This window comes from Sphaeramia orbicularis, chromosome 14 (assembly GCF_902148855.1).
Source record: "Sphaeramia orbicularis chromosome 14, fSphaOr1.1, whole genome shotgun sequence".
NCBI lineage: Eukaryota > Metazoa > Chordata > Actinopteri > Kurtiformes > Apogonidae > Sphaeramia > Sphaeramia orbicularis.
Genome location: NC_043970.1, coordinates 35,966,381 through 35,979,316, shown reverse-complemented (window position 1 = coordinate 35,979,316; position 12,936 = coordinate 35,966,381). Strand labels below are relative to the sequence as shown.

Here is a 12,936-nt window from a genome sequence, read left to right as displayed (position 1 = left end):
GAAAAGGTTACATGTTGAGAAATATTTTGACTGGAAGTCCCACAAAAATTGTTCTAGGTCTTTAAGCCTTAAAGGTTAAGGTTAAATCACTTTGTTAACCCTGTAGAGAAATTTGGCCTCTCCATTGAGCCATCCTAGGACACAGCACCTAGCATTAGCATTAGCATTAGCACAGAAGGAGCAGTGGGCTGCCATTGAACGTATCCGGGGTATTAATTATATGTAACTGCCTCTTCTGCGTTAACTTTGAATGTTTTCAGTTGTTTTAGTGGCTGATTCAATATCTGGCCAAAGGATAACAGCTTAAAACTGTTATTACATATACAAATATACCTGCAGTACTTCATTTTTTTTTTGCATCATTGGGCAAAAAGTAATAGGATGTTAATATATATGATGTTTCTAGAATTGTTTGACTGCTGCATTAATGTGTAAAATTACATTTTGCTGCTGTAAGTATATCTACTGCATGAACTGGTGGTAGTTTAATCTACAGTAATATTCAATAAGATCTTTAAAAGATTCTTCTGCTTCTGTTGTCACTTAATCACTTTAAGTCATAGTGCAATCTTTATGTGTGTGTGTGTGTGTGTGTATATATTTAATAAAATAATCAATAAAATTTATAAAGATGTGCAGAACTGCTGATCATATTAACAAAAATTGAAAATAAACTGAACAAAAATAAGCATGATGAGTAATAAAATCACTGAGAAAATTAACAAAATAATCAAGAAAATTAACAAAATTGAATAAAATAATCTCAAAATAAATACAAATGAACAAAATGCTAAAAATAGACAAAGCAATCAAGAACATTAGTAAAAAAAATAAGAAAAAAAAATCAACATAGAGTGAGAAAATTAATAAAAATGAACATTATGAAAAAAATTAAAAAAAAAAAAAAAAAAAGCAAAAATATCAAGAAAATGAACAAAATAATCAATAAAATCTGTAAAAATTTACATTTTTATCTGATCTTATCTTAATTATTTCTCACAGATGACATTCATAAAACGTCAGGAAAATAAATATAAAGTAGTGTGGTTAATCACTTTTATTTACCACTGATTTATTTACGGCAGAATCCAAACTTAATCACAGGGTAGGAATATGTGCAGTGTTTGTGAAGGTTCAGGTTGTTTCATGTATGCAGCTACTGACTAAATCAAGTGAATGTGTTTAAAAAATGAAGTTATTGCTTGCCTGTGCAACTAACAGCTGAAGGGCATGCTCGAAGGAGTGCATGAGTCTCTGCAGGGTGGCTGGGTTGGTGATGTTGGCTTGGCATGCCCTCACCTCTGGCAGCTGCTTCATCTTCCCTGCGATCTGAGCCAAGACCTACAACACAGGACAGCGTCGTCATCACGAGCGCTTTAAAAATAGAAGCCGCATGTCACGGCCAGACTGTCTACCTTTGAAACGGCAATGACGAACCCTCCACACATATACAATGGCAGTCTGAGCCGTCACGTGTTTTGCAATCGTACCTCTTTACAGTCTGTGAAGAACTTGTGCAGCTGATGCGATGCCGCCAGCATCTGTCTGCGGGTCTCCATCAGCTCCAGGAGGTCGGCCCACGACTCGTTCAGCCCGTCCTTCCACTCGGCAATGGTAGCCGCGTCCGAGTGGCCGCAGTCGATCATCTCGTTTACCATTTTGTTGACCTGCTCCATGCGCTGCTGCCCGATGTTGTTGGTCTCTGTGGCAAACTTGGTAAATCTCTCCTGAAGCACCTGAGGCAAAAAAACACAAACAAGTCAGGCAACATAAGACAGAATAAAACCCTAAAATACCAAAGTTAAATCATTAAAGTAAACTAACAAACAATAAAAAGGAGCAAAAACCTTTGTCATTAACCAAATAAATCCAAAAACAAAGCTTTACAAAATCAACACCCCAACTAAAACTTTATTAGATATTTTTGCAAAAACGTATCAGAAAAATGGCTTTAATTGTGATCTTGTCTTTCACAATGTGTTTTCTAACATATAACAATGTTGTCACTGACAAAAAGACTAAAAGTAACACTAAAAGCACTTAAGACCAAAACAGAACTAAACCAGCACCTGCTTGAATAAAAAGTATACCTGAAAATAAACACAAAACCTAATGAAAAAATGCAAAGAAAATTCCATATTCACTAGGGCTGCACGATATTGGAAAAAACTGACATTGCGATTTTTTTTAACCCTGCGATATATATTGCAATATGAAAAAATACTCAGGAGGATATAGTAGCTATGTGGCGACGACATAAATGGTCAAACAAATTAGTTGTGTTTCCTCTCATTGTAGCAATAGACGTAAGGCACTACCGACACACAACACGTTTCAGTATCATCCTTATTGTAGCTGAAATAATTCTAGATAACTGTTGTTGCTTTTCTTTTTGGCACCAAGTCTTTGTTTTCTGTGATTTTCTCTTGTTTGTTGCTCATTTTTCAGTGTTGTTACCAGTGACTCACTCTATGTGTAGGGGCGTGGTCTGCTTTGGCAAATTGATTCAGAACGATTGTGATTGGTCGATCATGGCGCAGAGTGTGTGTCAGGTACCCGGGTTGAACTTAGATGAGAACACGTTGAGTTCATTTACCTCCTACAATGCAGAATCTGCGACTGTGACTGTTGCACACACGTACATTGCAATGACGATGCTCAAACGATATATTGTGCAGCTCTAATATTCACCTACATTAACTTCAAGTTTGTAACTGCACCACACATTGGTTCACATTGGTTTACATTTACAAGTGATTATGAGGATTAAATTTACCATATTTCACATAAAATGTGTCTTTTCGTCCTTTTCCTTCCTGTATGTAGACAGCTCAAACCATTTCTAACAGGTTATATTTCATTTAGAGAATTCCAAGTTTAATTTTTTTCCTGACTACTGATTGTTAAACTGTCAAAAAAATTAATCAAATCCTACATTTTAGCCTGTAAAATGTGCTTTTGGTCCATTTGTTTTCTACATAAAGGTGTGACATTAATTTCGACAGTTTGCTTATTTGAGTTATTATGACTGGCACAAGTCCAGTCAAGTAAATGTACTGAGGAATGAGGAAGCATTTCAATAACCTGGTAGTTTTTTCCTAAACATATAAAATTCCCAGTTGTGTAAAAGGTTAATGATAACAAATTGTTTTTAACAGACAGGTTGTTGTCAAGAATGGGAGCTAATTTAAAATCTATATATAATTTCCCCCTTTTAAAGAAGTGGAAGCAAAACAGGTTTATTTAAATATCATTTCTGTGTTTGCTTTACGGCTGTAAAATCTGGTGAAAAAGTCATAAGGTGATTGTTGTGGTCAATGTTGTGATTTCAGTTTGAGTCTATTTCATTAGTTATCATGAAAAATGCATATTTTTCCTGTTTTACACTCACTGCTCAGTGTCATTAAACTCAAAGTATCACAAGATGACAGTTTGTGTTTATTTTCTTCCCCTTTTTTTCTGCAATTAGATTTTGATTCTTTAAAAGCCCCTGGACCTTTAACTTGCAGCAGTTTGTGATTATATAATTGCAGAGAGTTATACTGTAACCTATTTAATTTTGCAGATGTTGCTTGTAACTATATTGGAATATGATTTCACTGTGCAGTAAAAAAAATAAGTCGTAAATGTCAGGCGTTGTGCATCATCTCCACCATATTATTTTGTATTTAACTGATGATATTTTCAGTTACAGTGAGATACAGTGATTAACATCCTGTTTCCTCCACTAACCGTGACATCCTCCAGATCCTGGCCCAGCTCGGTGGAACTGGCCACCGCCTCCCGCTCCGTGATCCACTTCTCCAGCTCCTCCACCTCCTTGTTGAGCTGGTAGAGCCAGTACTGCTGCTCCAGCTTGGTCTTCCTGTGCTCCACCATGTCCTTCAGAGACACATAGAGCCGGTCTATGTGTGACTGCTGCTTGGTGATCTGCTCGCTGTTCAAAAGAGGAAACAAAATCATCCATCAGTCAGAAAACTGTCTGTACACATGCAAACGTTTGGCAGATTTTAACCAAACCGTCCAGAAATCAGCTGAAGACAGTGTGAATTTATTCCAACCACTTCTGTTATGCAAATATGAGGAGTCAGGAGTCCGATATTTGCTCATTTAAGTGCTTGTTTGAACAAAACATAGTGTTAATAAAGAATTTCAACAAAATCATTGAAAAAATGACTAAAAAATGTGAAAAAATGTACAAAATTGCTGACCATATTAACACAAATAAACAATGGCAAATTGAGAAAATTAATAAAGAACGAATACAAGATGGAAAATTAACAAAAATCTGAGCCAAAGTAAATACGAGGAACAAAATTAACAAAATCACTGATAAAATAAACTAAATAATTAAGAAAATAACCAAAATTGAATAAAATGATCTTGAAAATTGTTATGACCCTGGGTCATAATTTGTCTATTTATATGTATATGTATATATGTTTTCTGTTTAGTGTGTGTGTTCTCCTCCGTCCTGTAGGTGTGCTGTGCCCCTTTTGTGTCTGTTTGTTGCAGGAACTGGATTGGTGGAAGGTGATTGCCCGGCCCCTTTAAAAATGGCCCTGGAGCTTCTGTCCGCGCTCTCTCTTGCCACCTGCCAGCTTCCAACCCTGTGTTCGTGTGTGGGACTGTCAGTCTTCGTGTGCTCCTGCAAAACTCGATTGTATATGGTTGTTAATAGTTTTTGTAAATCGAACCTTTTTCTGGTAGGGGAGGTCGGCTCTTTTGTTTTCTCCTGTTTTTTGGTTAGGTAGTTAGGTAAGTTTTCTGTATTTTATTTCTTGCATTTATTTTGAGTAGGTAATATAGTTTAAACTTTGCAGAAGATATTTTGTTTGTTGTTTTAGCCGCTCCCTCCCCTAACCCTTCCTTAGTTGTTTAGAAAAAAATAATTGTAATAAACATTGTAAACTTTAGTTTTCGACTGACGTGTGTGCTTGGGAGCTGGGAGGGGACAAAGTGAGCATTTTATGTTCGCCCTGGTGAACCCCTAGGCCGGGGTGTAAATAAATGAAGAACAAAATAAGGACAAAGCAATCAAGGAAAATTAATAAAATTGAACATAATGCTAAATAAAATGAAGCAGAAAAAAAGAAGAAGAAATTGACAAAAATATCAAGAAAATGAACAAAATAATAAAGTGAGAAAAAATCCACAAAGCATGGAGATAAAGAATAAGAAAATAATCATTCAGTTCAGTGAGTTTTATCAGTTGAGAATTATTACTTGTACCATTGGATTTGCTTTGTGTTAACTTAGTGCTGCAAAGTTTATCTCATTAGTCTGTTGTTTTATTAAATTATTCCTAACACACGCTGGTCTCAGACTGTTAGCTTAGTTTACATATTTGACCATTTAAATGCTTGGCGTTTAAGTTGTGTTCTGTTTTCAGAAACCTGGTTTTGTTGAGGTTTTAGCTGATGTTTTTCTGGTTACGTATGTATAGCATAAGTATATTGCTACAAGGGTCACGTAGCGTTACCATGGCAACACAGATGGAACAACCTGGTTTAAGAGGGTACAAGTGTTGAGTGAGGACATAAGTGAGACAAAAAAAAGCCCAGAATTTCACCCATTTTGTCCAAAAACTTGAAGATTTAACTTTACCCTCTGAACCACTAGTAAACATTCATAAGCATTTTAATTGTTTTGAACTTGTCTGCAGTTTGATTTTCTAACATGGCTTTTAGATTCGTTTCTTACATTAATTCAGTGAACGTTGCAGTCTTTTCATTTTTCCACACATGCAGACACATATTTAATTACATCAAATCATCAATGATTCACCGAATCTGCATTTACTTCTTATTAATGCACCATCCTTTCTACCTCTGCCATGCATAATAACATTCCATGTATTTTAGTTGCACTTTAGTCTTGTTGTTGATATTGTTTTAATTAATTCTGAAAAAAGAGACTAACTAAACTGAATAATCTGCTAGATTTCTGTCATTTCTTGTCAGATTTTTGAAAATGTTCACAAAACATCTGAAAGGAACCACTCTAATATCAACTTTATACATTAACTTCAACATGAAAAAGGTGTTGTGTTTTGACTTCTTCCTCAGAGTCTCTGTGCTTTATCATCTCACAGGTTTTCCCTGAATCATCTCTGGATCTGCTTCACTCCTGCCTCCATCATCATTGTTCCTTTATCCATATAGTTGTGATAGTGATTATCATAGGGTTACATGGATGGTAGAGGTTTCTATTATTGGTACTAACAGCTGCAGCAGTAGTACATTCACTGTTAATACTTGTATTTGGAGTAGTAGTGATAGCAGCTATGGGTATTTGTACTAGTTACTAGTAGTTATAGCAACAGCAATTACAGTTTTTAACAGTTCTAGTTCAATTTGTTCTGCATCCATGTGTCTCCCCCCTCCTCCCCTTCTCCCCTAATCTCTCTCTCTCTTCCTTTAACCGTCTCTCTTTATCCCCAACTGGTCAAAGCAGGATCCTCCGGGAGTCGGGTCTGCTCCAGGAAGTTTTTCCTGTCCACTGTCACCAAGTGTTTGCTCCTTGGAGAATTCTGTTGGGTTTCTGTGAAGTGGCTTAAGAGTCTGGTTCGACCACCTCCATATGTAAAGTGTCATGAGATAATGTTTGCTATGATGTGACACTGTATACATAAAATTTGACTGTTTGATTGATAAGTGATGGAGGTCATGTCTCACCTTTCTGGATGTCCTAGTTCCAGGAGACGCTGGCATTGCTGGGATAACATGCCCACTGTTTCAGCGTATGTTTCCACTGTTTGCTCCAGAGCCAGATGGGCCTTCAGCAGCTGCAGGGTGCTTGCCTCATCCTGGTAAATATTGCGTTAGAGTTAGTAAACTGGTCTCACATCTCACATACGCTGCTGCAGATCAAACACCTGTGTGAACGCCAGGGTTTCCCGTACCGTTCCTTTCTCCTCATTGGCCAGCTGCAGCTTCTGACTTGACAGCCACGTCTCCACTTTGGCCGCCTCGCTGTAGTACTGCTGAGACTGCAACGCTGCGTCCAGCAGCACTGACCGCCTCTCCGTCTCCAGCTGCAGGACCTCCCACAGCTGACGCACATGCCCCGCCCCCTCACGCACAAATTCCACCTCAGGAGTCCGAAGCGATGCAATGATTCCAGCTCGGTCCAGAACCTCCTCCACACGCGCCCGTCGTCCCGTCAGCTCCCTCTGGAGCGTCTGAAGGACAACGAGACATGAGCATTTAGAAAGAACAGGACGAGGCTAAACTCCAGTTACACTGACCAAATGTGAGGTTTGGTTCCTACCTGGTTCTTTTTTACGTGCTGCTGAACACTCTGCATGTTGTTACCATAATCCTTACAGGAGGCCACGGGAAGTCGCTCTTGAATCCACAACTGTTAGGTAATGAAGGTCACATAATTACATTTTTCAAGAGAAAAGTACTGATAAAGCATTAAACTCTACATACACTGTTGCCCATAAAGTTGGAATAAAATATTTTTACCTGTTCTAATGAAGTAATTGTGACAATGTGATTTATTCTTGACAGGTAAAAGTGTAACCAGGAGTCAGTATGTATTCATTGCACCAGGTCAAAGGTCATTACTGATGTGTATAAACAGGAATAAAAAAACAAATGTGACTGAAAACAAAATTATTCCAACTTTATAGGTAGCAGTGTATTTTTAAAACCCTTTATATGAATATTAGGGCTTTGTGATATGATGGTAAATGTTGTGTGACAATGAAAAAAGTGTCTGTCATGGTCCTTTCAGTGAGTTACAAATCACACTCTTTAGATTTAGACACTTTCTTGTTCCACAATCACCAGTAGTATTTGTTTACTTGTTATACAGTTATGTGTAAAAGTCCTAGTGCATCATTCTGTTCGTTGGTTTAGTAATGATCGAATGTCTACACATATGCAGTATTGCAGTAATGTATTGTCAGTCTCCATGTTAAGATCCAATCTGGATGTATGTGAAATATGTTCAACATGAAAAACCTGACATTTCAGGGAAAAAACAGCTTCTATAAACCAAAGTGGTCATATTTAGTGTGACCTCCCTTTGGACATAACATGTCTTTAACCCTTTTGTTCAGACAATATGAGATTTTTGGCATTGATTTTCTGATGTTTCTAAAGTGTTTGTGCTGCTTCTTGTCATGGGGTCAGGGCAGTCTGTGTACATATTTATTTTCTTGTTGTATGTGAAGAAAATAAAATAAGAAATAAACATATATGCTCATTTCAACCCTGTAAAAACAATGTAGACAAAGGTGAAAAGTACATTGGAAAAATGTAAAAATTAACTTAAGGTACTTTTATTTGTGAGTATGTCGACTAAAAAATTATTTCCATATGGTAAGAACTATTTATCTATTGAATCTACAATAAATACGTTTATAAATATTACAAGTAATGGCAGACATAGTATTAAGAGGTTGATTTCAGAATTCTGTATTTTGTTAAAGAGGCAGAAAATATAAGATTATTTTTCTTTGTGCTCCTGTTCATTCATAATGTGGTTAATTAGCTGATATGTTAAAGCATTTTCTGTGTTCCTTTTATCTTAATGAAATGAATAAATGTTACACAATAAAAGAAACAAATGCATCACATAATGACAGAAAACAGCAATAATATTTGTAACAATTTCTCCTGCAAACATTTCTTTTTACTGTATATTTATATTTTTCATTCAGTAATGTGTTGATATGTGAAAACGTGGTAAGTTCATGTGTATATTTGCATGTTTAAAATTACAACTGTTTATTACTTGTAGGTTTTATGCTTATTTTAGCCTTTTTTGTTAAGTTTTTTTTTTCTTAAGAGCTTGGCTGTTGAGTTATGGTTAAAGAAAATGTGAAATTAAAGAGTAAATTGTTGCAAATTGCAAATGATGAACTGCAGCAATAAGTGATGCAGATTTGAAATTACTACTCTAAATACATAAGTATTTTATTGCAACAAAATATAAGATTGTTCATCTTTCTGCTCCTTTTTGTTGATAATGTGGTCAATTTGCTGACAAACAAAAGCAGATTTTCTTTTTCTGTGTCTTTCTTTTATCTTACGAATACAATCAATACATAAAACTGAATTAAATTATGTGGACATGAAATGGCCTGTTATTGGCTTATGTCAGTCTCATCACACATCCCTGTAATTATTAATTCATCATGTTGTGTGACTCTGACACTCACTATCTCATCCTCCAGGTCTTGGGCGACTTGGTGCATCTCTTTGGATGCCAGCAGGATGCGGCGTCTTTCCTTCAGGGGCTCAATGAGGCGAACGATGCGGGTCTCGACTACGCCTGGCTGCTCCCCACCTTCCCTGTCACCTGCCATCAGGCCTCGCTGGGGCAGGCAGACCCCCTGCAAGCTCCCCAGATCCCCCACGTCCTTGTAAAAGTCCCCGATCTGGGACTCCATGGCCTGCAACGGGGGGAAGGAGAAGGTCAGGTTACAGCCAGACGAAGGGTGGACAAACAGAGCATCAGAGCAGCCTTTTATTTCAGGATTATGTAACAAGCTGACATATTGAAGAACCTTGCGTGGTGAAGATGCCACAACAGCGGCTTCTGTGGATGCACGTCAGAGCTCGGCGAAATTACATAAACTGAAATGAGCTGAAGTCTAGAGTCTGTCAAAAGCATTAGGTATTTCAAGGCAGATTACAGAGGTTTAGTTGGACAAACATTCCTCATGGATGAAGTGACTGTGGAGGTACAAATAATTAAATAAGAACAACTTTCCATTACAAAGGTTTCTAAATGACACTGAGGTCAATCAGGAGGAGTTTATTTAAGCATCAGGGGTGAAAATGGCAAAAAAGGGTTAAAAAAAAAACCCTGCATATTCCAATCAATGTATGGCTCCAAGAAAGGAAAACCTCATTCAGGGGCATCATCAAGACCTATTTCAACATTTATTTCCAAAACCCATAAAATACTTGATTATTCTGATGTGTGTGCATGTGTTTCATGGGTCAACAACCATGTTAAGCCCCTCAAAAATGTGTTTATTTGGTATAAATAATAATAATTCAAGCAGATACAACAGGGCTTCACACTGATTGTTGGTGCTAAAGATGCTAATTAAAAGTCAAAGGGTCGAGTCAAGTCACATGCCTTGTTAAAAAAGCTTGTTTTATTTCATTAATCGTCAGGGTCAGATCAATATATACGCTACTCACATTTTGAACTCGTACTAGTATTTGTCAAAGGATTTATTCTGAATATCAATAAAAGAATAAATACACTTACTTAAAAGAAGAAGAAAAGGGGAAAATGAAAATAATATAACAAAGACTGATCTTTCCTTAATACAATTCCTCACTTGTATTTTGAGCTTTATGATTTTACACATTTATACATTCTTCCACAATTTAAAGGAACATTTGTTAGTTCACAGTTAACAACAACTGTTGTCGTGTCTGTTTAATAAATGCCTGTTATGACTTGTATGTTCTGTTATACTGTTTTCGAGGAGTAAAACAGAAACAGAAAATGTCCTATAGGGTAAAGTAGTATCCATCCAGTTCCCTCAGATATGATAATGGTTTGCATTTCCATCAATAAAAGACTTTATCAGTTGCTCATCTGTTAAACTACTTGACTGTCCATATTTACAGAGATCTTACAGCGACGCACATTTTAAATACATTTCCTGAGAAGCTGATGAAAAAAACATCCCATTAAGACATTTAAAATGCTACAAAACATATTTTCACATTGGTTTTATTTATGTGGGAGTCTTTATATCTCTCAGACTAGAACAGATGCAAAAATGGTAAAAAAAAAAAAAAAAAAAAAAAAAAAAAAAAAAAAAAACGGTTGTCGTACAGGAAAATTACTCTGGTTTTGACTTCTTAGTACTGATTCAGTTTTTACCATAATTTGTTTGTAACAGACCTTCTCTTCTTGCAAAAAGCAGCTGTTTTAATGTGAATCTGTATGTCTGTAGTGACGTTACTTTGTTTTCACAGAATGAGCTGCAGTGAATCGGTGTAAAATCTCTGTTTAAAGTCTCGTGACGGAGCAGCTCTGCCTTAATTAAACAGTCTCACATATGAAAGAATTATTTGGGTTTCGGTAACACTGCTATATCACAACAGATGGTGCCACCAACCTGTCAGGCTCCTGAAGGCCCCGGAGAGCGTTTCCACACTTACCTGGAATTTCTGGAGCTGCTCATTGAAGGTGGGCAGATGGTGCGCCTGCTCCAGCTGGGGGGGCTGCTGCTCCAGGTGGGAGAGCTGGTGGTCCAGGTCTGAGTAGCTCTTCACCGCAGGCTCAGGCTTGTTGTTTTCAAAGAGCTGCCGGGCCTTGGCCTTGGTCGTGGTCTCCAGGTCAGACCAACACTCCCTGATCTCCTCCAGTTTCTGTTGCACCACCGACCTCAGCTCTGGCTTCTCCTGGATCAGCTCCTGACCCTCCTGGGGGAAAATATTAAAGAATGAAGTGCCGGGATTTGAAGCATTGCATCACATATTTTAGGACTCGTATGGACACAGAGATACCGACAACATTTGAAGGTTCGGTGTGTAAAATGCAGTGGCATCTAGTAAAAATAATGCAGTGGCATTCTATAAACCAAAGTGGTAGTATTAAGATCTAATCTGGATATTTGTGAAGTATGTACAGCAAAAACAAACGTTTCAGGGAAAAAACAGCTTCTATGAACCAAAGTGGTTGTATTTAGTGTAACCTCCCTTTGCAATTAACATGTCTTTAACCCTTTGGTTCAGATTTATGTACTTATGGCATTAATTTACTGTTTCATATGATGTTTCATTCAATATGTCAGATGTTTCTAATTGTTTGTGTTGCTTCTTGTCATGGGGTCAGAGGTCACACTAAATAGTGACTTCAACCTTTATAATATATTTAGTTCAGTTTTTTGTGAATTTTTAGGGCTTTCATTTACACTGAGATACTGACAGCGTTGGAAGGTTCGGTGTGTAAAATACAGTGGCATCAAATGGAGAAGCTGCAGATTACAACCAACTTAAACTTCACTGAATCTTCCCTTTATGCTAATAGACCCCTTCAAATTTTTTAATTTTTTTTTTACTTTATTTTTATTGTTGGATTTCAGTACAATACAAAACAAACATAAGGGACATTTGGGATGCATTGACCATAATAAACCTTAGTGACTAACAACTGGTTTTACTAATGTGACGTTGAAATGAAAATTGTCCCTTTCCCCCATTTATCATGACACTGCTCTTCTTGAGTCCTCAATCTGTGGGTCAGAATCTCCATCTCAAATATTCCATTCACAATTTGTATCCAGTGGTTAGATGCAGGTGGTTCTAATCTGCACCATTTTTTGGTAATAGTCCTTTTACAGGCTGCTAATAGTATTTTAAACAAATATCTACCATTTTTTCTTACATTATTACCAATAATACCTCCAAAATACATCACCAAACATGTTTTAGGGATTGCATTACCCAATATCTTAACAATCGTTGAATATACATGATCCCAAAATGATGCAAGTTTAGGAAGATCCTTTCAAATTTTAATAAAAAATACAAAAAGGGGGCGACAAATAACACTTATCACTATCATATTTTCTGGACATGTCCAGTGACCAAACCATTCTGGGAGCAGCTATGTAAACATTTAAATATCATCTTTACTGAAAAAAGTCCTTGTAAGTGTGAAGCCCTGCACTTAGGAGATATTTCATGTGATAACTGGACTCTGAAAGATAAAAAGTTGTTAATGCTTTTGGCAGCAAGCAAAAAGGCTATTACTAGAAAATGGTTAAAGTCTGAAGCACCCACAACTGAAGAATGGATCGATATTGTACAGGACATTTACACTGTGGAGAAGTTGATATTTTTTTTAAGGGTCAAAGGGAATCTTTTTTCACTATTTGGTCAAAATGGACAAACTATGTAAAACCTGTAACTGATGTGAATTGAATATATCAGTTAAGTGAAAACA

At 36.9% G+C, this 12,936-nt stretch overlaps 1 protein-coding gene across 2 annotated transcripts in view; it reads right to left on the bottom strand.

Annotated features, from left to right (window-relative positions):
* Positions 1-12,936, bottom strand: part of sptbn4a (spectrin, beta, non-erythrocytic 4a) — a 41,403-nt gene that overhangs the window by 15,877 nt on the left and 12,590 nt on the right. For both annotated transcript variants that reach the window (XM_030154836.1, XM_030154837.1), the window contains 8 exons: positions 11,148-11,411; positions 9,176-9,409; positions 7,273-7,362; positions 6,905-7,183; positions 6,678-6,808; positions 3,733-3,937; positions 1,491-1,736; positions 1,207-1,341 (listed from right to left, as the gene is read on the bottom strand). In XM_030154836.1, coding sequence (XP_030010696.1) covers positions 1,207-1,341; positions 1,491-1,736; positions 3,733-3,937; positions 6,678-6,808; positions 6,905-7,183; positions 7,273-7,362; positions 9,176-9,409; positions 11,148-11,411 — 1,584 coding nt within the window. The remainder of the gene's footprint in view (positions 1-1,206; positions 1,342-1,490; positions 1,737-3,732; positions 3,938-6,677; positions 6,809-6,904; positions 7,184-7,272; positions 7,363-9,175; positions 9,410-11,147; positions 11,412-12,936) is intronic.